Raw genomic sequence first — 26,704 nt, forward strand, 5'->3', positions numbered from 1 at the left:
GCTTGGTATTGGTATAAAAATAGACAGATTGATCAATGGAATTGAATTGAAGACCTGGTAATAAACCCACACACTTATGGACACTTGATTTCTGACAAAGAAGCTGAAACCATACAATGGAAAAACAGAAGCATCTTCAACAAATGGTGCTGGTCTAACTGGATGTCTGCATTTAGAAGAATGCAAATAGATCCATTTTTATCACCCTGCACAAAACTTAAGTTCAAGCAGATCAAAGATCTCAACATAAAACTGGATACACCAAATCTAATAGAAGAAATAGTGGGGAATAGCCTTGAACTCATTGGTACAGGAGAGAACTTCCTGAACAGACCACCAACAGTTCAGGCTCAAAGATCGACAGTTAATAAATGGGACCTCATGAAAATGGAACACTTCTGTAAATCAAAGAACACTGTTAATAGAAAAAAAAAAAAAAGAAAAAAACAACACTAGCCTACAGATTGGGAAAAGATCTTCACCAGCCCTATATCTGACAGAGGGCTAATATCCAAAATATATAAAGAACTCAAGATATTAGACAGTAACAAATCAACCCAATTAAAAATGGGGTAGAGAGCTAAACAGAATTCTCATCAAAGGAATCTCTTAATGGTGGAGAAGCACTTAAAGAAATGTTCAACTTCCCTAGTCATCAGGGAAATACAAATCAAAACTACTTTGAGATTCCATCTTACTCCAGTCAGTATGGCTAAGCTAACTCCAAGTGACAGCACATGCTGGTGAAAATATGGAGAAAGGAGAATACTCCTCCATGGAGTTTAGGAGTCTAAACTTGTCCAACTACTCTGGAAACCAATCTGGTGCTATCTCAGAAAGTTAGGAATAGCTCTACCTCAAGACCCAGCTATACCACTCCTGGGTATATACTCAAAAGATATTCCAGTACTCCTCATTTGCTCAACTACGGTCATAGGAGCTTTATTCGTAATAGCCAGAAACTAGAAGAAACCTAGATGTCTCTCAACTGAAGAATGACTAAAGAAACTGTGGTACATTTATACAATGGAATACTACTGAGCTATTAAAAACAAGGAAATCATGAAATTTGCAAGCAAATGGATGGAACTAGAAAAGATCATCCTGAGTGAAGTAACCCAGACCCAGAAAGAGACACATAGTATATACTCACTTATAAGTGGATATTAGCCATATAGTACAGGATAAACATGCTACAATCCACAGACCAAAGAAGATAAGTAACAAGGAGGGCCCAAGGGAACATGCTTGAATCTCACTCAGAAGGGGAAATAGAACAGACATCAGAAGTAGATGGAAGGGAATTGGGTGGAAGAGGGGATGGGAAAGAGAACGAGGGGATGGGTCAGGTGTGGGGAGAGTGAGGGTAGAAGGGGAGAGGGCTGAGTGAGAGAAGGGAAACTGATGGGGAGGAGGCATCTCTGACAAGCTGGAGACCTGTGACTGGGTAGGCTCATAGGATTTGGGGGTGACTCTGGCAGCGAGGGATATGGAGACTGAGTAGTCACCTTTTATAGCCAGGCAGAACTTCCAGTGGATGGAAGGGGATACCAACCCACCCACAGAACCTTCGACCCAAAATTTGCCCTGCCTAGAATATGTGCAGGGATAAAGATGGAACAAAGACTCAGGGAATGTCCAACCAGTGACTGGCCCAATTTGACACCACTTGGGAGAGAGCCAACCCCTAACACTATTAATGATACTCTGCTATGCTTGCAGACATGAGCCTAGGATAATTGTCTTCTGAGAGGCTCTACCCAGCAGGGGATCAGATGCTGAGACTCACAGCCAAACATTAGGCTGAGCTTGGGGAATCTTGTGGAAGAGTTGGGGGGAAGGAAAGAGGGACCTGGAAAGGACAAGAGCTCCACAAGAAGACCAACAGAGTCAACTAACCTAGGCCCTTGGAGGGCTCATAGAGATGGAACCACCAACCAGAAAGCATGCATGGACTGGATCTAAGCCTCTACATATATGTAGCTGATGGGCAGCTTGGTCTTCATGTGTATTCCCTAGCAGCTGGAGGGGATGCAGTCACCTGCTTTTGGATCACTCTCCCCTAGCTTGGCTCTCTTGTCTGGCCCCAGTGGAAGAGGATGCTCCTAGTCCTGATGCAGCTTGATGTGTTGGGGTGGGGATGGGGTAAATGGTGGGAGGGTGGGACAGGGGAGAGGAGGCAGGGAGTGTAATTGGGATGTAAAGTGAATAAATAATTAATGAGGAAAAGTTACATGTTTACTGAAACAGTACAAACCTCTTTCTTGTCATTACTCCTGAAACAATGTAGTATTGCATGTGCTTACATTGTGTTTATATTTGTTATTATAGGTAGCTCAGAGATGACTTCACAAAGACAAGAGGGTGTACTCAAAAGCTATGGTGTTTTGTATAAAGAGATTGAACACCCAGTAATTTTATTATCTTTGTAGGTGTGAATCAATCTCCCTGGATTCTACAGGACGGCTGTACTCTGTTTAGGCTTCAAGTGAAGACTGTAGTTCTCATTTAGGGTCCTTTCAGAATCCTTTCTTTTAGCTTCACTCCAGTGCTATTTTGATTGCTTTGCCCTGCCACATGCATCAGACTCTTCTTTAAGTTATTGATATTTGTGCAACTAACTGCCTTAGAAACTGTTCATCTCTTGGTGAGCTTTATGCCCAAAGCATGCCTTTAGAGCACCTTGAGCCATGAGAAGCTATGTATGAGTATTTTTCAAAGACTTATAACTTTTTTTGTAAACAGTTATAACCTGATGCAGGCAATTTACCTTGTCCTTAAAATTATTTTATCATAGCTGTTAAAGTTTTTTTTTTTTTCTATGCTGTTAATTTACTCAGAGATCTTTTTTTAAAATGAATCTCGGAAACCCAGTTAAAACAGTCTTTCATAAGTTATAAAATGACTAGACCATAATTGAATGACATTTTATTATGGCTTCCCAAATGAAAGTGTTTAAGAAACATCTATGGAGATTCTTCATCGAAAGATACTGATAAAGTAGTACAGGATTGTGGTTTTAATCATTTTAAGAATAATAGTTCATTTATCAAATACTGAGGCTCTACTGTTTGCTAGATCTATTCTCAGCACTGGGGCTACTCTGTAAAAGAGTATCTATAAAAGAGACGAGATAGTACATGGAGTAAATACGTAAGTACATAGTGCAATCCATTATTTATTACCTATGTATTATGGTTGTAAGTGCTTATGGAAATAAGTACCCTGAGGGAAATAGGGTAAGAGGTTGGGAGTACCTGTGAGGTGTGGTTTTTAATGAAAAGAGGTGATGAAGGTAGCTTTCACTGAGATAGATTTAAACCAACACCTGACAGAGCTCAAAGCGCAAATCATTTGGCTATCTAGAGAGGACTGGTATGTGAGGCTAGTGGAACACCGTGAGCATGGAAGGCTTGGCCAGGGAGGAAGACTGCAAGGAGGGCAGAGCTGCACATGTAAATCTCCCCCTGGGAGAAAGAGGCCGAGATTTTATCAAGTCACTTTAAGGCCAGTGTTGAAAATAGGTGGTGTGACTTGTAGGACAGAAGCAGAATGGCCACGAAGCAGTCCTGGTAGTGGTTGGAATCAAGTTGGTAACAGGAGTGACAAGTTGTTAAATCCTGGCTAGATTTGAAGGCAAAGATAAAACTTTTCTGGTAGACTGGATGGCGGGGCAGAGAGAGAGAGAGAGAGAGGTCTCAAGGAGAAAGGAGATGCAACTGGCAGGTGCAGGAGGTGCTCAGTGATGAACACACCAAGTGTGCAGTGTGCGCTAAACTTCCAGGTAGACATGATGAGTAGTCAGGCAGAGCTTTGAATTCCAGAGGAGGTCTTTAGAAAAAGGAGTTAGAAATGTGAGCCATTAGCCTGTCGACAGTATTTAGCATAATAAGAGTAAGATCGTTGGGAAAATCTAAATGGAAAAGTAGATTATGCCAGGGAGTAATGAGCTTTGAAAGTCTGACCTAAGAAGTATTCAACAAAGGTTTTTTAGAAATAAATACTGCAGAAAGAAAGAAAGAAAGAGCCTAGTAGTCCAGGAAGCCAAGAGAATGATATTATCCAGGAAGAGGATGTAGTTAAGTGTGCTAGATGGTTCTATAAGTCAAGAGAAACAAAAGCTACAAATTGGCCGTTGGATAGGGCAACATGGGGATCAAGGGTCGTTGACAGTCTGCCTCTTGGTAGAGGGGTGGGAAAGCCTGTGGGATAAGTGGGTGCAGGAAATAACAAGCAGAAAGGAATGGAGATACCAGCAGAAGCAACTCTTCCAAGGAATTTTGCTGCAAAGAGGAGCTTAAGGCAAAGAGGTATTTTAAGACGGGAGAAATACTTGTTTGTTAGTAGAGGAAGTTATCCAAGACAGTAGAAAATTGATGTAGGAGAAAGGCCAAAAAATGCGACAGTCATTTCCTTGAGGAAGAGAAGACAATTTATTAAGCAAGTAGAGGGTCTGGTCTTATGGGCATTATTGCTCATCTGTAACAAGAGCTGGGAAAATAGAATACACAAATGTACATGCTTGTAGAAGGTGGATGTTGTGGATAAAATGATCAAAATTTGTCCCTAATTGATCTAATTTTCCAGTGTAGCAGGAAAATGTGAGGTGGTTGTGTTGTTTTTTTTTTAATCAACTAAGAATGAGGATGAGCAGAAATATAGTTGGAGTTTTGAGGGGAAGGGAAATAGGTGGAGTGGAACATACAAGGGGGCGAGTGCATGGCTAGGGAAGTACGGTGGTTGCTGAAGAGTCTGAGTCAGCGGTGAAAGCAGGTGGCATTGCTGAGGTTTCTCCGTAGCCACGTTCAGCTACTTGAGCACACGCAGATTCAGTGGAGGATTAATGTTAACTAGAGATTAGCGCTGACAAGCATGAGGAGGTGAGAAAGGACTTGAGAACAGAATCAAGGGAGTCGTTGTAGCAATTTCCTGAGGAGTTTAAATTGGATAAGGAAGGCAGACAGACACTATGGGAAAAAGGACAGAGAAAGTGGGCAGGATCGTCAGCATGGAGGGCTGAAGGGCTCTTCTGGGTGTGATGGAATAAGAGTGAACAGGAAAGAGGGTAGTGGTCCACGAATGTGTGGCAGGCAATGCAGTTCTGTAAGCTTTGTAGCTGTTAGACGGTAGGCTGGAGCTCATGAGAGGAAGCACTGAAGGTGAGTCCAAAGAACTCAAGCACCATGATGTCAGAGGGCTGCTGAAGGCCAGGGGTTTATCTTATCACTGGAAGGAACACGTTAGCAGCAGTACAGAGGCCAGGCTAAATATTCAGCAGTATGTGATGACTATTCTCTACACATTTAAGGATTGTGCTACTTAATTTAGAACTCAGTAATTAGTTATTTATATTTTATATAATATGGCAAAATAAAATTGAAATCATAAATGTATCTAACTTATAACAGCATTGGCACCCATTTATGAGGAAGAACAATAATTCTATAAAATATTTATTCATGAATGTACTTTTTAGTTATACCATCAAAAAGCTCCAGTGTCTTGGACTGGAGATACGGCTCAGCAGTTAAGGCTACTTACTGTCCTTGCTGAGGACCTACAGCATCTACGTGGGGCGACTCGCACTGCCTCTTACATATAGTTTCAGGGGGTCTGACATCTTCTGACCTCCGTGGGCATCTGCATAGATGTTGTGCACATAAACTCCCACATAAATTTTTAAAAATTAATATATCCTGTCAGCCAATTATATGCACATTCATCAATATTAAGGAACTAGCTGACAAAAACACACACACACACAAAACAACTACTAGCTGTGTTGAACTCCTAGAACTTATTTAACTGGCCTCAGAGATTCATTGTCAAGTCCTTGTGCCCCCCACAGTCTAGCTGTGGGCTCTCCTACACCACACCTGACACCAGTCTTTGAATAGTGCTTACCACAATCAGTTGTTTGCCCTCAGGCTGGTTTGGACCAGCATGCTTGTTAATGTAATTATGTACATTAATTAAAATAGTACATGTGCTGATGGAAAAAAAAATGAGGGAATAGACTTGGTTTTGTATGACCTAAGCTAAGTGTTTGGGAAAGAGTCTAATAAATTAGGTGGGAATGAGGCACCTGTAAGATATTTGGGAGGCAGTAATAGACTGTACTAACATTGTTGCCTAAGTTCTTTCTTTTCCTTCCTTCTTTTGTTTACTATTATCTACTTATCCAGCCATCTATCTACCACCTATCTATTTTGATCATAGAAACAAAACTTGCTAGATCAGCATTCTACCACTAAGCGACACCTCCAGCCCTTTGTGAGATCTGCTCTTTACTAAAAAGTGAAAGCAGATTGCTTCCTTTAGGTGTCATTCCCTAAACACTACTCGGCTGAGGAGGGAAAGCTCGCATTTAGACATCAGTCAATTCATGTACATTTGTTTTATTAATTTTTTTTTTTTTAGCCCAGGATGACTTAGAATTTTTTGTTGTTGTTGTTATGTTTTGTTTTTCAAGACAGGGTCTTTTTATGTAGGCTGTCTGGAACTCGCTGTATAGACCAGGCTGGCCTCGAACTCCCACAGTTTGCCTGTCTCTGCTTCTCAAGTGCTGGGACTAAAGTAGGTTTCATGAAGACATTTTCATTCAACTGTATCATGTACTTTGGTCAAACCACTTTTGTCCTCTATGCTACAGAGTTCCCTTCCTTTTCCCAGATACCTGCACTCCTACTTTCATGTTACATATAAATTATTTAACATATAATTTTTAAGCTAAAAGTCATATTTCAAGTTTGTATCTATCCTTAGTGATTTCCTACTTTAACTGACATTTTCCACTGACATAGTGACTACAAATCTAGACAAAGACGGTACAATGGAATTTAACTTAGTATTCAAATTCCATTTTCATTTTATGTGGCATGTTAGTGTTTTGTTTGCCTTTTTGTTTAAAAATCGGCCTAGTTATATTTATCAAGTTCCATCTTATTTAAAAAGAATTTTTGGTAGCATCTGGTAACAGATTTCATAAATAGACTTGTGTGGGAGTGGGTGGGTGTGCATGATGTGTGCATGATGCACCCCTCCCTCCCTACCAGGGTCAGCTCTGTGCTGCTGTGCAGGGCCTGCTCTCCTGAGTGCTGCAGCTGGTGAAGGGCAGGGCTAGCTCTCCCAAGCTCATGACAGTGTGAGCAGCTTGGGTTGGGGTTGGAGACCATCACCACTGTCCCTGTTGCACCTGTGCCACCCCATGGCAGAGGAGTAGCGGGGCCAGCTGTCCCACATTCATGCCTCCAGGACTGGCTCACCCACCCCTTTGCCACCAGGGCCATTTCCAGTGTGCTGCCTGGGCGAGGTGCAGGGCTCACTCTCGGTGGGCAGTGCTGCCACTGGTGAGAGACTGAGTCAGCTCTACAGAGGGCTGCATCCAGTGTGTGCAGGGCCAGTTCTGCACAGCCCCTGGACACGTGGCTGTCCCAACCAAGGATGTCCCCATGTTCTCCAGTGGTAATAAGAGCCATGGAAACCCCTGCCACTGCATAGCCTCAGACTTGGACATGTCCCTCAGCAGCAGCCTGGGCGGGGACCTCACATGGCCTCAGGTGATAAGGCTGGCCACTCACCGCAGGCTACTCTGTCCACCCTTGAGTCTCCATTTCATCTCTCTTCACATGCTCGAGCGGCTCCTCTTCTCTTTCTTTCCCATCTCTCCACCACATACTCGCTCACTGAGGTGGCTCCCACTGGCCCTGTGGCTGGCGGGCTCCTGGCAGCCATCCTCTGTTCCTGTTGCATGGCGTGTGTCTATGGCCTGCCTCCTGTGTGCACTGGAGGGCAGGGCTGTGGTTGGCATGGCAGCCCGCAGGTCTCCATCTGTCTTCCTGCTTCTGTCCTGCACTGCCTGGTTTTGATCTGATTTGATTTTTATGAGTCCTAGGCATAAAACGGCTTTGGCCACCAAGCCAGGCCTCAAGCTAGGATGAATAAAGGGCTGCTGTCAACTCTGCCCCGACTGACAGAACACCACCACCATGTTAGGTGTCCGTTGCCCATTGCCCGGGGAGGGGTCTAGCTTGCTTTTTGATGTACAGGGTCATTCATTCTCCTGGAGCTCACCAGAAGGCTAGGGTGGCTGGCTGGTGAGGGATCTGTCTTTCTCTTCCTCTCCAGTACTGAGATTACAAGCAGGCACCACAACACTTAGCTTTTCATATGGGTTTCTGGACTCATTACTTTATTTTTCAGTTTAATTCGCTGTAGAAGAAACCTAAGTTTCATTGAATTTTTAGGTTTCATTATATGCAAAGAAACTGATAATATTTGTCATTGTATTAAACATCAATCTCTCAAAATGATTCCTAGTACAAAATGATTTCCTTTAAATGTTCTTTCCATCTTTAGGAGCTGATGCAACAGAATGGGATTGGCTATGTGTTAAATGCCAGCAATACCTGTCCAAAGCCTGACTTCATACCTGAGTCTCACTTTCTGCGAGTGCCTGTGAACGACAGCTTTTGTGAGAAAATTCTCCCATGGCTGGACAAGTCTGTGGATTTCATTGGTATGTAGCTCAAGCCAAGAGACAAGCCCTTTGAATCATAGCATCACAGACAGGTATAGACACTACCTCCCCTTTTGCCTCTTCTAGAGATTTCAAGTCTGAAAACAGCACATGATGTCGCTTACTTATTTAATGGTCAATGTGATGTGTGCTATGCTGTCCCTAAGGGACTGGCCTGTGACCTGCTCGCTGACTTTTAACAGCAGCAAGGTTAAAGCCTTGCAGGATCTGTGATTTCTGTTTTGCAAGTATTTAAAAAGCAGTTAAGCTTCCAGAAATAACCCTCACCCTCCCACTTTTTAAATCCTTTGAAACCATTTTATAAACCTGGTTGATATTTCCTCTTGCTTGCTGCTGTGTTTTCTTTCTTTCCTTGGGAAAACTTAGGTCCTGTAAAAACATCCCATTACATTTGAAATTCTTTTATATGTTACAATATTTCCTGAGGCTTAATCCATGCATCAACAGTTTCAAGTAGTTTCGAGTCTAGTGAAATTCTAGCACATATTTGCACATGGAGGAGCTGTGACAGAAGTTAGTCTGAAACATACTTTATTCTGTTTCCTTGGCCTCATCAGGAGCTTCCATAACTCACAGGTGCTTCTGTGACCTAGTCTAAATGCTGCAGAATGTAGTATCTCCATGATTTGTACTTGACTCTGAAGGCTAGCTGAACAGAGGAGACTCGTGCAGCAAAATGAGGTGCTGCTGACTGTTTACACTCTGTGAAGGATGTCTTGTTGTTTTCCCCCAATAGGGACATAGTTTGAGCACTCGACTCCATAATTCAATACTATGAATTAGTTTTTGGAATTAAAAATAAGAGAATGGGGCCTGGGGAGTTGACTCATAAGTTTAGAGCACTGGCTGCTCTTTCAGATGACCCAGGTCCAATTCCCAGCACCTGTGTGGTGGCTTAAAACTATCTGTAACTGTAGTTCTAGAGGATCTGACACCCTCTTCTGGCCTCTCCGGGCACCAGACATGCAAGTGGTACACAGATACACATGCAAACAAAACACCCATACATAAAAGTAATTTTTTTTTAATTTTCCCTGTAAAAAGCAAAATTAGCTACACTAATTCCCGGTGATAGTTTTCATTTTCCAGGTAATACTTTTGAAGCTTCATGTAATTCTGAAATAGTTCTTTTTTTTTTTTTTTTTAATTAAGAATTTCTTTTTTGTTTTGTTTTGCTTTTTTGTTTTGGAGACAGGGTTTCTCAGTGTAGCTTTGGCGGTCCTGGTCTTGTTTTGTAGACCAGACTGGCCTCGAAATTACAGAATCTGCCTGCCTCTCCCTGAGTGGCTGACATTACAGGTGTGCCACTGTGCCCGGCTTTTTTAAGAATTTCAATTTGCCAGAAATATATCATTAATTAGGACTTGTTCTTTAAAACATCTCAAGATTAAAGGCTTTAACAGTTCACATTAAAATAATCATAATGAAAATTCTTCCAACTATTATTTTCTCATTGTACCTCTAAGAAGTATATTCAGCATAGCATTAGATTTTTTTTCACCCTTAAAAAAAAGTTGTTATTAATGTTCCCATTGAATATCAAGTTGATTCAGAGACAGGAGCCAAGCTCCTGCTCCCTCTTCATGGTTGGTCTCTTTGGCTCCTACTCAGCCCCACCCCCACCAAGTCTGAGGCAACATAAGAGAGTTGATTAAAAGGATGTACTTTGGAGCCAAACTTTGAGTACTGCCTCCATGATTATCAATTAAGTGACTGTGTGTAACTAATTAAAACTCCCCTGTGCCTGTCTTCTGAAATAGAGCCTGAAGGTAATAGATCTTTGTAGAGATATTGTGAGGATTAAAGCAAATAATCTACATGCCCCAAACAGTTTGCAGAGTACTCAGCTCAGAGTTAGTTCTGAAGAAATGTTTATATCTTTCTGTTTTCTACTCTTGCCCCTCTGAGACAGGCTCCTGCTACGCTGCTTAGGCTGGCCTTAAACTCTGGGCTTAGACACCTGCCCCAACCAGGTAGCAGGACTACAGGCACAGGTTACTGTCTCTGACTAACAAGTATTTGAAGATTGCCATGTATTTCTTGCTTTTCTCCCTCTGTAGATCTCTGCTCTAACCACCCCCTGGCATTCACTTCCTTTTTTGAGTTCTCCGACTCCTCACTCTCAGTAGGTCCTCAGTTTTTAACATTTCAGTTCTCTCCTTTTTTGGTTATTTTATTGTTGAGACAAAGGTTTCTGTCCCTTAAAAAACAAAAAATAAAACCTAAGCATTGTTTTTTAATTTCTGTGGTACCACCGTGCTGTTCTACCGCCTCTACCTTCTTGTTCCTCCTCTAGAACTTGCAGGCTCCTTAATTTCCTACACAAAGTGTCTCTTAGCCTAACATTCCCAAGAGACACCCTCCCAAGCGTGCACGAACACACACGCACTCCAGTTACCATGGCGTGTGAGTGCGGGCCAGAGCAGAGCTTTACACTGGTGAGCACTGGTGAGCACTGGCGGGGCTTCCTGGGCACGTCCCTCACCCTCTGCCAGGTCTTTGTGTGGCTTTTACTGGAAGACTTGGCTTAGCAGTCAGTCTGTCAAGACCTATGTGCAAATGAGCCCACTCTAGAATAAGCACTTTTAGATTTAATTTTTTTAAAAAATCAGATGAATCGTAGTTGTAAAGCACACACACACACACACACACACACACACACACAGCATGAGCACAATACAGAAAATTGACAGGAAAAAAGAAAATCCACCATCAACATTACAATGCATGTTGCTGTCAGGGTTTTTAAATTGTTTGTTTACCTGCTTGTATGCATCGAGTATAGGTGGGCATGTGACACAGCAGGCGCAGGACATGGTGCATTTGTGGAGGTCAGAGGACAACTTCCTCGGCTTAGTTTTCACCTTCCAGTTGGAGGCAGAATCTTCTGTGTTCCTGTGACTTCGCTGGTACTCAGGCTGCCGGCTGTTCAGCTGTCAGTTTTCTTTCTTTGCAACCTCTTTCAACAGCTTTAATCTTACTGTTCTTGTGTGTATGTGGCGCATGAGGGTGGCACACATGTGCCGCCCCAGGAGTGGAGGGGCCCTCTAGGGCAACTTTGGGGAGCTGGTTCTGTTCTTCCACTGTGTGTTCCAGGGTTTGAACTCAGGTTGTTAGGCTTATGTGTCAAATACTTTATTTGCTGAGCTTTCTTGCCATTTCCCCCAATTTTTTCATAAATTGCTCTAAAATATTGTGCCAGATATTATTAACTGCCTGCATAACATATGCTAGTATTCTCTCCATTTCGAGTGGGAGAACAGGATAGGTTCTTATAATCTGTTTTTTAGATAATCATAAAGTTGTTATTTTAGATTTACTTTTATGCATGTTTTACCTGCATGTATGTATGTGTTTGGTGTCTGCGGATGTCAGAAGAGGTCATCAGATACCCTGGACTGGAGTTACAGACAGTTATGAGTTGCTGTGTGAGTGCTGGGGGTGCAACAAGTGCGCTTAACCACTAAACGGCCTCTCCAGCCCGGGTCGTTATTAGCAATAATAGAAAATACACTCAGAATGACGAAAGCTGAAACCAAGTGATTTTGGTTCATGTGCTGGGCAAGGAATTCGGAGCTTTGAACACAACAGGCAGTGCTATGCCCTGCACTTCTCCCTTAGCCCTTCCAAGCCTGCTTCTTCTTTTTTTTTTTCATTTTTTTATTATTATTAATTATATTTTATTAACTCTGTATCCCAGCTGTATCCCATTCCCTCATTCCCTCTCAAACCCTCTCTCCCTCCCTCATCTCCTCCCTGCCCCTTTCCAAGTCCACTGATTGGGGAGGACCTCCTCCTCTTTCATCTGACCCTGTTTTATCAGGTATCTTCAGGACTGGCTGCAAAGTTCTCCTCTGTGGCCTAGCAAGGCTGCTCCTCCCTTGGGGGATGGGGGGTGGAGGGTGGGGAGGTCAAAGAGCCTGCCATTGAGTTCCTGTCAGAAATAGTCCCTGTTCCCCTTACTATGGGAAACCAGTTGGTTACTGAGCTACCACAGGCTACATCTGAGCAGAGGTTCTAGGTTATATCCATACATGGTCCTTGGTGGAGTGTCAGTCTCAGAAAAGACCCTGTGCCCAGATATATTTGGTCCTTGTGGAGCTCCTATCCTTTCCACGTCACACAAACTCCCCCTTCTTTCATATAATTCCCTGTATTCTGCCCAAGGTTTGGTTATGAGTCTAGCATCTGCTTTGATACACTGCTAGGTAGAGTCTTTCAGGGGCCCTCTGCGGTAGGCTCCTGTCCTGTTACTTGTTTTCTCCTATGTCCAATGCACCTCCCATTTGTCTTTCTAAGACAAGGCTGCCCACTCTCTCCATATCTCTTCAACATAGTACTTGAAGTCCTAGCTAAAACAATAAGACAACTAAAGGAGATCAAGGGGATACAAATTGGAAAGGAAGAGGTCAAAGTGTCACTATTCGCAGATGATATGATAGTATACCTAAGTGACCCAAAAAATTCAGCCAGAGAACTCCTTCAGCTGATAAACACCTTCAGCAAAGTGACAGGATACAAAATCAACTCAAAAAAATCAGAAGCCCCCCTGTATGCCAAAGACAAAAGGACCAAGAAAGAAATCAAGGAAACAACACCCTTCACAATAGCCACTAATAACATAAAAATACCTTGGGGTGACTCTAACCAAGCAAGTGAAAGACCTGTTTGAAAAAAACTTTAAGTCTCTGAAGAAAGAAATTAAAGAAGATATCAGAAGATGGAAAGATCTCCCATGCTCATGGATTGGTAGGATTAACATAGTGAAAATGGCCATCCTGCCAAAAGCAATCTACAGATTCAATGCAATTCCCATCAAAATGCCAACTCAGTTCTTTACAAACCTTGAAAGATTCTCAGCTTCATATGGAGAAACAAAAAAACCCAGAATCTCCAAAACGATCCTGTACAACAACAGATCATCTGGAGGTATCTCCATTCCCAATCTCAAGCTATACTACTGAGCCTGCTTCTTATTCGAATTTGGAGCAGCTTCCAGCTGGGAATTAGGATCCACACATACACATTCACCCATATACACTGAGATAGAGAAAAAGGAGGAAGAGCCAATTTCTAGGAAAAGTACAGTGGCTGTGGCAGAAAATCAGAACTGTCATTAAGTGGAAACCTTAGCTTTGCGCCTCTCACCAAAGAAGAGAGAGGTATGGAGTAGAGAGGAGTATAGTGGCGGTTTACATGCAGGACCTACATGCAGGCCCCTGTGTGATTTGCGTTAGCCTGGTTCTGTGTGTCAGTGTGGGCTGTGCTCCTTTCTTTTTGGTTGGCTTCCTTTTCTAGCAGGGAGGCTGCTTGTTGCTTACTCTTCAATTGTTTGTAACATAATGAATAATAAATTACATCTGCCAGAAGTCTGTCTCACAGGCTGCGAGGCTGGGTTTGTTGTTCACTGGCCAATGCAGGCTCCTTGTATTCTGATCATTTTTAGGAATTGAACCTCAGCTGGTGGTAGTGACGGCACACACCTTTAATTTGCACTCAGGAGACAGGTGGATCTCTGCATTCAAGGCCAGCCTGGTATATAGAGTGAGTTCCAGGACAGCCAAGACTACACAGAGAAACCCTGTATCAAGAAGAAAAAAAAAATTGTTTTTTTTAAATCTCAGTTTTGACAAAAACACAAAGGAAAAGGGAGGGACTTGGGCCATGGCAACAGCTTTATGGCTGAGCACATGTGAACTAGCTCAGAACAGAATCTGGCATGGTTCTGCTTAGAATGCTAGTTGCTTCCAGGCTGTTAGGGATAATGTCATCTGCTCTTCCATGTGAGCTTTGAAGTTTCTCATCAGCAAAGAGAGCAGCACAGTCTGAACCCCTGGCTCTGCTTCTAATCATATCCATGAGTCTCTCTACCATGCTCCACACAATGCACTATGTTAGTAACTCCGGCTTCCTTTAGAGAACTCTGCTCTACCATGTATGTGGTTTTGGTTTTTGTTTTCGGGTTTTCCGAGTTAAGCAAATAGCTGGGGAGATAGTTTAGCTTGTTAAAGTGCTTGCTGTGTAAGCATGAGGACCCGAGTTTGATTCCCAGAAATCATGGAAAAGTGATAGATAGCTTTGGTGCTGCTTGCTTGGAACCCCAGTACTGGGGAGGCAGAGTAAGGAGGATGCCCGAGGCTTGTTGGCAATCCAGCTCACCACTCTAGCCTACTTGGTGAATTCCAAGCCAGTGAGGTACTCCGTCTATAAAAAGCACACCTGCAGAATGACACCTGAGGTTGACCTCTGTCTTCCACCTGCAGTCTTACATACATATACGCAAATGTTCTGAAATAAGAGCCAGACAATCTGAGGTACTAACTCGTTGTTTATTAATAACCCTTTTGCACTGTAACCACTCCTAATATGTTAGTGGTGGGAGAACTACCCTTTCCCATCCCTCCTATAAATACCACCAAAGGATAACTAGGAGGCTACGTAGGTGAGAGCTGCTTTGAAGTTTCAGGTGACAACACAGTACCATTCAGATTGATACTGAGAACAAGATTTCCTTACTGAAAAAGTTCCTGGTGACTTTTCTTAAATTTGCTCCCACAGAGAAAGCAAAAGCTTCCAACGGCTGTGTGCTGGTACACTGCTTAGCTGGTATCTCTCGCTCCGCCACCATCGCTATCGCCTACATTATGAAGAGGATGGACATGTCTCTAGATGAGGCTTACAGGTAAGGGCAGGAACATGGCCTGCGGAACTTGCTTTTCATTTTCCCTGACATGGAAATAGCTATGAAGATGGGTAACCAGATGAATGTAGACCAAGATGATTTTGGTCATACTCATCACTGTTTGCTAGTGACTCATGGTCTTGCAGAGGCTGAGGAAGAGTATAGTTCTGCTTAGCTTTCATTCTTGCCTACTGTGCTATTCATCCTCAACTACTTTTCAGTAACAGTAGATCAGGAGAGTTTATTCCTTTCTCTCGATAGAGACGCACGGCCTTTTCTGATTGACAAGTGGGGAAAGCGGCTCACACAATGCCTGAGTCTGCTCTGCTTGACTGTACATGGAGATGAAAAGGCCTGATGCACCATGTATGAGATCTGAATAAAATGCTCTGTCCTGTCTAATTGGCCAGCTTTTACAGGTAGTAATTTGACTAAGCTGCCCTCTCCTTCTAGCTCAAAGGAAAAGGCAGAAAGTGGCAGGATTGCTGAGGACTTGTATCTTCTTTGGTGATAATGAGTCTGAATTTACTGCATGCCCTGTTGGCAAGTAGTTTATTTCCATGTAAGAGTTAGAATTAGATGCCTCATGTTTACTTGTTTTCATATTTGAGTTTCTAAAAATGTAAATTCTGGAATAATGAACTAAGCTGCTCAGACAGCTTGTCTTTCTGGATACTAGAAGGGAGGGTCCTCTTCCTTTCCACGCTAGCTCTCTCCAGTTAGGCCTCTGCTCCTGTCATCCTTCTGCTGAGGCTGACGCCAAGTGGGGAGGCGCACACCCTCATATCACTTGGCAGTTTTACTATGTGAGTTTTTTTGTCTTGATGAACTTTTAACATGGTGGTCACAAAAATGGACCCAGGCATTAGACAGTCCAGGTTTTGAATCCCACTCCATCATTGAGTAGACACATGGTTTGGGACAAGTGAACTTAAGGACTTTGTGACCTGATCAAGCTAACACAGGTTAAGGACTGAGTAATTCAGTATAGCAGCAAAGCGCTTAGCACCCAGAGATCACTTCATAGTCTGTCATTTTGAGTATAAAGAAATTCATTACTGGGTGCCCTGACACTGCCATCTGGTGCCATCTCTTTACGGGAAATGTGTTGAGAAGTGAGTGTGATGAAGAGGGGGTCCTGGAAAGTTCAAGCTGATGAATGGCCTCGCACTGCTGTGCTGGTGTATTGGCAGGGAGAGGAGCAGCCCCTGGGGTTGAGGAAAGACTCCTCTTATCCACTGCATTGGAAGCGGTGGCTTCTTGGAAATAAGGCGCCTGGAGGCCTCCAGCATGCATCCCACCATGCCGCAGCTCTCCCGACAAGCTGTTCTCCACCTTGACCCTGGACTTGTAAATAAGTCCTCTCCCAACGTGTTAGTAACACTCACTTTCTCTGAGTATCCTCAAGAGAGAGCGCATTGTAAAACTCAGGGGTTTTGCTTTCTCCTCTTTACAGATTTGTGAAAGAAAAAAGACCTACGATATCTCCCAACTTTAATTTCCTGGGCCAACTCATGGACTATGAGAAGACAATTAAGAACCAGACTGGAATGTCAGGGCCAAAGAGCAAACTCAAGCTGCTGCATCTGGACAAACCCAGTGAGCCTGTGCCTGCAGCCTCAGAGGGCGGATGGAAGAGTGCACTGTCTCTCAGTCCACCCTGTGCCAGCAGCTCTACCTCCGAGGCTTCAGGGCAAAGGCTTGTGCATCCTGCCAGTGTGCCCAGCTTACAGCCTTCACTCTTGGAGGACAGCTCACTGGTACAGGCGCTCAGCGGGCTCCAGCTGTCCTCAGAGAAGCTGGAAGACAGCAATAAGCTCAAGCGTTCCTTCTCTCTTGATATCAAATCTGTTTCGTATTCAGCCAGTGTGGCAGCATCCTTACATGGCTTCTCGTCAGAGGATGCTTTGGAATACTACAAACCTTCTGCCACACTGGATGGGACCAACAAGCTATGCCAGTTCTCCCCCGTTCAGGAGGTATCAGAACAGACTCCAGAGAGCAGCCCAGATAAAGAGGAGGCCCACGTCCCCAAGCAGCCCCAAGCTGCCAGGCCTTCGGAGAGCCCGAGCAAGCGCTTGCACTCAGTGAGAAGCAGCGGTAGTGGGTCCACCCAGAGGCCCTTCTTCTCACCACTGCATCGGAGTGGGAGTGTGGAGGACAATTACCACACCAACTTCCTTTTTGGCCTTTCCACCAGCCAGCAACACCTCACCAAGTCTGCTGCCGGGCTTGGCCTGAAGGGCTGGCACTCGGACATTCTGGCCCCTCAGTCCTCTGCCCCCTCACTGACCAACAGTTGGTATTTTGCCACAGAGCCTTCACACTTCTACTCAGCTTCAGCCATCTACGGAAGCAACCCCAGTTACTCTGCCTACAGCTGTAGCCAGCTGCCCACTTGCAGTGACCAAGTCTATTCTGTTCGTAGGCGGCAGAAGCCCAGTGACAGAGCTGACTCAAGGCGGAGCTGGCATGAAGAGAGCCCATTTGAAAAGCAGTTTAAACGCAGAAGCTGCCAAATGGAATTTGGAGAGAGCATCATGTCCGAGAACAGGTCAAGGGAAGAGCTGGGGAAAGTGGGCAGCCAGTCTAGCTTTTCAGGCAGCATGGAAATCATTGAGGTCTCCTGAGAAGAAAGAGCCTCATAACTTCTGTTGAAAGTTTTGTTTCTTGTTCACAAAAAAATATTCCCTGTAAATCTGAAATATGTATATGTATATACATATATATTTTTGGAATATAGAGCTACGGTGTAAAAGCAAGAGATGGATCAACACAGTTGTTCTCGCAACACCTGTACTGAGAGCAGCTAATTCTCTCAGAAAAGAGTGGAAGGGTAGATGTTAGAATTCCCCCAGCCAGGAGAAGAGATTTTGTTCAGTGGATTGCACATCTTCTTGTTCCTACAAAAGCAAGGTTTGTTTTGTTTTTGTTTTAATGTTAGAGGACAAAATCCTCCCATTTCGTGTGCAACGAAGATCTAGAACTCATCTCTGTCTAGGCCCTTCCCTAGTGACCTTAGCGCTGAGACTGAGCCATCTGTGGGTCAGGCGGGAAGACCCTCTAGGGACAGACCCTAATGGTAAATCCGAGAGAAATGATCGCCCAAAGCTGAGTCATAAATCCAAGCTTGATTGACAGCTGAAGGACACGGGCATCATTTTGCTGGATGAACTATTAGGAGCCTTGCCCAGATCTACTTACAACCAATCCAGTACCTCAGACAAGACATTTGGGGCCATCACCACTACCATGTCTAGTAGCCCACTTTCTAGGCATTGTGAATAAGTAGGTAACGTGTCACTTTCCAGACAAAGTCAGACTGTCTGCACAAAACTGCATTGGGCCTGGTGAGCAGTCGCCATGTCCCCTCTTCTCATCTGAATGACGAGGGGACACCAGCTAAAAGTTCAGCTTAGCCAGAGCTTGGCCAGTCGGGTAGCTTGGAGACTTAAGCCAGGGATGGGACACTAAACAAAGAATTATCTAAAGTGGGACTGTTAATCTTTAAATTGACCAGACTTGGTTTAGAGATAAATATGAGTCATTTGGGCTTGGTAGCAAAGTGACAGAACCTTTAGGTTCTGAGCCAAAACAGACGCTTTTTAGTTCTGTTTCATGACATGGAATAAAACTGTGGGAAGATTTAGGAAGGTAAAACTTGACTCAGGAAACTGATTTCCTTGGTGGCTTCCCCCAACCCCCACTTTGGTTATTTCTAGAATCTTCTCAGACTTCCAAACTTACCACAGGCTTTGGTAAGCAAGAACTATTCAGAATAAAGCATACTAGAAAGGTTAAGGTGTTGTTGAATTTTGTTTAGTTTTGAATACAGGAAAGCACTTTTCAAAAGGTATCCCAGCATGCTTTCTGAGGAAGGGACACATCAGAGTGGAAGACCACAGTGGTTTCTCAGTCCCTGGCATCCAATCCTGGCAGCTGAGAACAGGAGGTCAGAAGAACAAGTGCGTACATGATAGCACACACCTGCCCTTCGGCTTCCTGGCTGAGTCTCACCCCCTAGAGTACAGTCCTCCTCAAGGCCTTAGCTCACGCCAGCAGGGTGGGGGTGGGGTGTTGTCATTGTTCTTTACTCTAAGTGTAGCTAGGGGCTGACTCATATCTCAGGTTTTCTATGTTAGTGAAATGGACAGTCCTTTGACTAGGATGTGACTTAATGTTTCCTATAGTGATTGCTAAAACCGGCATAGAATGACGTGATTCCAAGCCGACAGGCTGGTCATGAGGATTCTGAGCCTCATGGACATACTGGTTCTGTACAGATGAGCTGTGTTGGGCCAAAGACGAAGGCAGAGCACACGCTGCACCGGGAGCAGGCTGCACTCTGAGGGTCTGTTCAGTAATTTGTGGTTTTAGATAGACATCAAAATCTCTTATGTAATCAAAAGTTCTCAAAGCTTCACAGTAAATTTTGATACATTGTGTACACACAGTAAACGTCTAAGAATCCACCATCTTAAAATCTGGTCACATTGGTAAGACCTAAGTTAAGAACGAAAGCAACAGCTCCATCATTAAGTGCGTTCCAAGGATATTGGGAGTGGGGCTTCGGTGTCTTTGGGCGGCGCACTGCCTGTGCCACACAGGGAGGGCTCCCTGGGCCGTGGCCCTTCTCTACAGCTGACAGCCATACACTGCACTGTCAGCCCTTCATCACTCATATCGTCAGCTCTTAGAATCACCACTACCATGCTGAAAGGGCTGCCTCTGAGGCACGGTGTGGGGGTTGGCTCTCCTCGCGTGAGCACAGGGAAGCCTGGAGTCTACTGGGATGACGCAAAGCAGTGATTTTAATGAGCAAACCTAGACTCTGTGAGAAATGCTGGAAACTGTTTAGACCATTTGTAAAGTTGGAGTGGAAAGACTGTATAAATGTTTAATATGAATATTGTGTTCTTTGGAGTAAGGCAAGCTGTTGAATGGTTCACTTGTGCATTTCTCATTTTGATGTGTCATGTATGTTAATATGGTAAAATAAAATCAGAACTGGTACCTGTTTATACATAAGTGTGAGAAGGGACCTCTCCTTGCAGCTCTCAACCTTGGTGGGAGCATGCTGTCTAAGCTGCAAAGGAAGGGAGTCACGGGACCACAGACGAGTTTAACCACTTCAAATGGAAGCATCACTGGGCGTGGTGATGCCCGCCTGTAATCCCAGCATTCAGGGAGGCAGAGCCAGAGGCAGGTGGATCGCTGTGAGTCCAGGACAGCCAAGGCTACACAGAGACACCCTGTCTCAAAAATAATATAAAGTGGAAATGGCAGCTGATATATTACATGTGTGATATATCACAGTGGCAGATGCTGGCCTGCAGTCCCTATGCCAAGGCCTTCCTACCTGCCTGGTTGCAGGATACACAAAGACAGCTGCTTGATGTGCACCTACCACAGATAAACGACTTCATAGTCCTTACAGGGTAGACCGAGGGAGGAGAGCTTTTACACATGGTTCTTAGAAGCTGAAATGAGGCTCAGCTAGTCGAGTGCTTACCTTGCATTCATGAGGCGCTGAATTTGGTCCCCAGCACTGTATAAACCAGAGTGGCAGATGATGGCAGTCCTAGCACTTGGGGTCTGAAGGTAGAAACCCCAGGAGTTTATGGTCTTTGGCTACACAGTAGGTTAGAAGGCCAGTCAGTACCTAATGAGACCCGATCTCAACCCCCCCAAAAAAATCTGTTCTCCATGCCACATATACCTTAATGACATTTGATCATACTAGAAGCCTAGCCTTGCCAGTTGAATCAAAAGGACACACTATAGAGATGAGATGCTGTCAGTACAAGGCAGACAGTAATGGCCATAAAGGAAATCATGGCCAGTGAGATGGCTCAGTGGGTAACGGTGCTGCCATTGCAGACCTGGAAACCTGATTTCAAGATTCCCAGAACCCATGTCAAGATAGAAGAACCAGTTCCACAAAGTTCTATAACACACACACACATATATGGAGAGGGAGGGAGGAAGGGAGGAACAGAGTTCTAGCCCAGCCAGGACTACACAGAGACTTCATTACTGGGAATGTAACTCAGTGGCAGAGTGCTTACCTAGCATGTGCAAGGCCCTGGGTTTGACTTGCTAGCACTTGAACCAAAGAAACCACAAAAGCCAACCAAATGAAACCATTCCTCTGTTCCAAAGTTCCTGAGACTCATCAGATATTTACTCTGCATACAGCACTAGTTAGGTATTTTATGTTTTAGGGAGTTAACTTCTAAAAGGCAAGAAATTATATAGTATACATGCATATATCGCATGGATGTAGATGTGATTACTAATTATATAACTTTGAGGGAACCAAAGACACCAGGACCCAAAGCAACTTGGGGAGGAAAGGATTAATTTGGCTTATTCTTCCACATGACAGTCCATCAGTGAGGAGGTCAGGGCAGGAACCTGAAGGCAGGAGCTGATGCAGCTGGCTTGCTCCTCATGGCCTGCTTTCTTATGGAATGCAGGACCGCCAGCCCATGGGTGAGTGCCCATACCTGAGTGAGCTGAGCCCTCCCGCATCAAATCATCAAACTAGAAAATGCGCTTCAGACTTGCCCACAGGCTAAGCTAGTGGGAGTGTTTTCTCAGTTGAAGTTCCCTCTTTGTAAATGACTGGCTTGTGTCAAACTGACATAAATAAAAGTAGCCAGCAAAACATGAAATCTACAATGTAGTCTAGGTTGTCCTTGAACTCTGCTTAGCCCAGGCTGTCCCTAAATTTACAATGATCCTCCCACTTCAGCTTCCAAGCACTGGGACTAGAAGTGTGGGCCCCCAGACCTCATTACCTCTTGTTTTAACACCACCCTATGTGTATTAAAAACACCTGCGTGCATAAAATAAGCGTGAAGGCCCCCTTCACTGTAGTAAAGAACCTCCAGTCAGTGCAGTGCTTGTCCCTAAATACAGACAAGCACATCATAGGGAAGCAAAGCGATTCTCAGAGGCACGGTGGAACTCTGGTTTAAAAAGCAAGGAGGGGAGGGAGGAACAGAGACCTTGAGAACTCACTGCCTAGGAACAAGTAAGCACGCACCCCCAGTGCTGGGTGTGGTGGCACCTGTCCATTATCCTAGCACTTGGGGAAAGAGGCTGTAGCATAAGGAAGTCAAGATCACCTTCAGCTACATAATGAGTTCAAGGACAGCAGCCTGGATTATGTGAAACCCCATCGCAAAAACCAAAACAAATGACTAGAGTTGATTCACAGACTTGACGGCAGATGGAGAATGGGAGATTATTGTCTTCAAGGGCATGGCTGCCAGTGACCCGACTTCCTCCTACCAGGCCCATCTCCTACTTCTTTCCAACAGCACCATTTTCTGAGGACTGTGCCTTTCACATTAATGGGCCTTTGTGGGACACTAGCTCCAAACTGTAGTCCCAGGGGTCAGGGAAATAAAAATGGCTTACCAAAAACCAAGGATAGAAGCTTCCTTCCAGGGCTTTCTGACAGCTCCGCAATAACCTGTACTGGCCAGGTGCCATCACAGACAACATAACAGATGTATCACTCAGCTTCCCAGCTTCCCTTGGGAGAGGATCCTAGAAGCCCTCAGCAGTTTCTCCTTACAGCAGAGCCTTCATCCATGTGCCATGAATGCTCAAAGGAGAAGCCGACACTAACTCCCTGGGCTGCAGCACCCCAGCAGCTCTGTACAAGGTAGAACAGGGCTGAACTGAGTCAGCTTTCAGCTCCTCCTTCTTCCAAATCTTATGGAAAGGTCACTGGTGTCCAACCCCACCCCAAAGTAGACCAGGAGGGGCTTCTGGGAAATGGTTTAGCTTAGCCACGCTCACACCACCTCACTCACCCAAGTTAAACTAGGAGGACTCTTAACAAGCTCTGGCTGGCCATAATTTCTTAGAAGAAAAAGAGAGCCGGCTGCTCCAACTTTCTTTCCTGACACAACCCTTCTGCCATGAAATAAGGAGATGGCAGGGGAGCGCAGCCTCTGGGCCTGAGTCTGAGCAGCACTTCAGGCCCTCACTAAGCAAAGCAAAGTTGAGGGCGGCGCCTGATGCCTACACTCTTCACACAGCTTGTGGACAATTAGCCCTTCTTTCTTTGTAGGTTTGTGAGCATGTCTCTGTGTACAAAGCTGGCTTCCAAGTAATCCACAAACCCCAGGAGAGACTATGATCATGGTGGCTTTAAACATGTCTCCTGCTGGTCTAGGTAAAGAGATGAGTGCGTACTGTTACTGTTCAACTTTCTGTCCAGTTGAAACATAGAAGGAAAGTCAAAACTACTTCTGAAGGTAAATGGTGTTTCATCTAGCCACATCACACATTAAAATACTTTGTGGAAATAATATAAAGCTGCATGAAAAATCAAAAATAGCATGAAACAATATGGGGGGAAAGATGAATGAATCAGAACTCAGTCTGGAGCTAGAGCCTCAGTTATCTGACAATTGAACATAGACATGAGACAGAAGGATAATATGCTGAAAACACTGGGGGGATTGCTTAATGCAGGCTGCCATTTCCTTCACCCGTGACATGCACTAGAACCTCCGAGGGGGATTAATAGATTTCTGAGCTATAGAACACCTGTTTTAAATTGTACCTCCAGGGAACTGCTCTAGAAATGGCCAGTCATGAGACCACCTTCACCAGGGATCCCAAAAGAGGTAAGATGATGGCCCACTCCCAGCCTGCTGCTGCAGCTCCCCAAAGCTCTCTAGCCCACCTCACCCCCTTCCACGGGGAATGAGATCATCAGCCCCAAGAAGGGAGGCAGAATATAACAAAAGCTACCCGGCAAGTGGCAGGACCTGCCTGGGTACTTCCAGCTGTGAAGAAACGGACAATCCTGATCTATTTAGTCATCTGGAACAGACTGGACATATTAGGGCTGGTAAAGCAGTGCCTGTACCCTCAGCACTAGGGACACAGAGGCAGGATGCGGCCACAAGGTCAGCTTAGCCTAGTAGTGAGTTCCAGGCCAGCTAGAAGCACACAGATCTTTTATAACCCCCATCCCCCACAAAAAGAAATTACTAGATGTTACTGTTTTTCTCTGTGTATAATTTAATCTTTTTTCTTCCCCATAGTTTGAATGTTCATGCTTCCTCTGTCATTCAACTATCATACGCCCTACATTTAATCTGGGTTCTAAGAGCAATATAAATTAGTATCTGATTAAGAAATCAGATTTGGGGGGCTTGAGGGGCCTGGTAAGATGGCTCAGTCAAGGTGCTTGTCGTGCAAGCCTAGACAGAGACCTGAGTTCCAGCCCCAGAATTCACATAAAGGTGGAAGGAGAGAACCAACTCCACAAAGTTGTCTTCTGACTTCCAAGCATGTACTGTGACAATCCTACTCACACACAACACATCATAAACAACCACAATAATAATAAAACTAAAAATAAAAGAGATCAGAATCAGATCAAGTTTAGCTGCTGTATAATAAATTAATCAGATTCATTTTAATCTTATAAAAACACTGAAGCTATTCTGACACCTGACAGAACACACAGGGAATGAGGTAGCAGCTGCAAGCTCCCAGCCCTGACAACCTCCTCATACCCAGCCCCTATCTTCTGACCTGTCCCCTGCATTCATCCCATCCCTCCCTTCCTCAGGCCTTTCTTCCTCAGCACACCTGTGTGATGGAAGTTTTGGTTTCTTTAAAAACTCAAGTTATGTAATGGAAATATGTTTTTGTTTTAATCCCAAGTGTGGGACTTTAATTTGTCCACTGCTGATCATTGCCAGCTGGTAACGCCCTGCCTTGTGCTGCACTGAGAGGGGCGTGGTCTAGGACTCCAAGGGTTAGAAATAGGAGAGCCCTCAGAGAGAAAGGGTGGCATGTGTTGAGTGGCAGTTTGGAGAGACCAGAGATGCTTTGTGGCACAGCAGCTTGGAGGCAACTGCTGGTTGCTTTTGCTGTTGATGCAGAATTGGTATAGCCCTAAAAGAAGCCATCGACCCTAAACAGCCGGGAGAAGTAAAGGGTCTGTGTGCCCTCTCCCCACTAACCTTCCCTCTCCTTCCTAGGTTGGGGGTTGGAAGGGAGAGGCTTTAGGGAACCCCAAATAAAGCAGAGCGCTACACACCTGTGATGAACAGATGCTCTTTCCCCAGCTTCATGACCCAAAAACATCAGTGGAGGGCAGAGGCTATGTGGCCCCTTTAGTGTCCCTGGCACACCAACAAAGAAACTCAGTGGATCTCTGGAACGAGAGAATGACCACCACTGGAGGGGGGGAGCAAAGCTGGTGCAAACCTTGTGAAGCCGAGGCCTGCTCAGTTGAGAGAAGCCTGGACTCTGAACTCTGCATGGGAAGCAGTTAACAATGGGCAACAACTTCATGAGCGGCTGAAGGGAGTCTGCCGTTTCCAGTGACCCGCAAAGGGGGCACAGTACCTGAAAAACAAAGAGGCAGTGTTCTGGCAGGGCAGGAGGACAGGGCCGATGCCTCCTTGGTGTGATGGTTGCTGTTGGTTGGAAACAGTAACTGGACTCAGTCAGATCTTATATTTACAACCACAACTGAGAGAGCCTGAGTAAAGTCTCACAAGGTGCCAAGGAGAACACAGTTTCCTAACATTTCCCCCACAGTTTCAATGCAGTAGCTAACATTTCCCCCATAGTTCCATTGCAGTAGCTAGACTATATACACTTTTAATTCAAAAAATCTGAGCAAAATAAAGATAACTCTCGATGCAAAGTTTTTACAAGAATTCCTGGAAAGTCAACTGTCCCAACTTCAGTTATCAAAACCAATTATGCGAGGAAATCCGTGCCAGTCAAACACATCTAGGCAAACATCTGGGCCCAGGCGGAGGCTGGAGCTGCGCCCGGGAGGCAGGTGCCTGCTAGAGCCGCTCCCTCTCGGGCCGCATGCTGAAGGGCTCCAGACGCTCAGCCTCTGGCAGCATGCTGTTGAGCCTCTCCATCAGTGGCACTGTCTGGTCAATACCCATCTGGATGCGGCGGAGGATGGCCGACATCTCATTCACCTTCTGGATCTGCTCTGCATACTTGGCATATCTTTTCTGGCGCTCCTGCATGAAGCAAAAGAGGGTTTCCACGGACAGATCCATCTGCAGGAAGTAAACAGAGGCAAGAAGTATTATAGTCTGCTTACCACAGCGTTTAGAGCCCTGGTTCTCAACGTGGGGTCGAAACCCCGCCAGAGGTGGCATATCTGAGTTCTTGCATATCAGACATTTACACTATGACCCACAACCATAGCAAAATTACACGTACAAAGCAGCAAAAAACAATGTTATGGTTTGATACATGAGGAAATGTAGCAAAGGGTCACAGCATTAGGAAGGTTGAGAACCACTGGAAGGGCCAGGTGTCCAGCCGAAACCTAGAGGAAGCCAATCAGCGTCTAGAGGACTATTGAGGCCTATCCAGGGATATTTGGAAGTGTGTGCTACTCATTCACTGTTGAGACTCTGGTTGGTTGGTTGGTTGGTTGGTTGGTTGGTTGGTTGGTTGGTTGG

At 44.8% G+C, this 26,704-nt stretch overlaps 2 protein-coding genes across 3 annotated transcripts in view; one reads left to right on the top strand and one right to left on the bottom strand.

Moving 5' to 3' along the window:
• Dusp16 (dual specificity phosphatase 16) overlaps positions 1-20,937 on the top strand; it is an 80,129-nt gene extending 59,192 nt beyond the window's left edge. The window contains exons 5-7 of the mRNA XM_055610834.1: positions 8,359-8,518; positions 15,098-15,221; positions 16,678-20,937. Of these exons, the coding sequence (XP_055466809.1) occupies positions 8,359-8,518; positions 15,098-15,221; positions 16,678-17,851 (1,458 nt within the window). The 3' untranslated portion in view covers positions 17,852-20,937. The remainder of the gene's footprint in view (positions 1-8,358; positions 8,519-15,097; positions 15,222-16,677) is intronic.
• A 3,695-nt stretch (positions 20,938-24,632) lies between these two features.
• Borcs5 (BLOC-1 related complex subunit 5) overlaps positions 24,633-26,704 on the bottom strand; it is a 71,648-nt gene continuing 69,576 nt past the window's right edge. For both annotated transcript variants that reach the window (XM_055610880.1, XM_055610870.1), the window contains one exon: positions 24,633-26,293. In XM_055610880.1, the coding sequence (XP_055466855.1) occupies positions 26,066-26,293 (228 nt within the window). In that variant the 3' untranslated portion in view covers positions 24,633-26,065. The remainder of the gene's footprint in view (positions 26,294-26,704) is intronic.

Source organism: Psammomys obesus, unplaced genomic scaffold (genome assembly GCF_907164565.1).
Source record: "Psammomys obesus unplaced genomic scaffold, mPsaObe1.curated_primary_1811, whole genome shotgun sequence".
Lineage (NCBI taxonomy): Eukaryota > Metazoa > Chordata > Mammalia > Rodentia > Muridae > Psammomys > Psammomys obesus.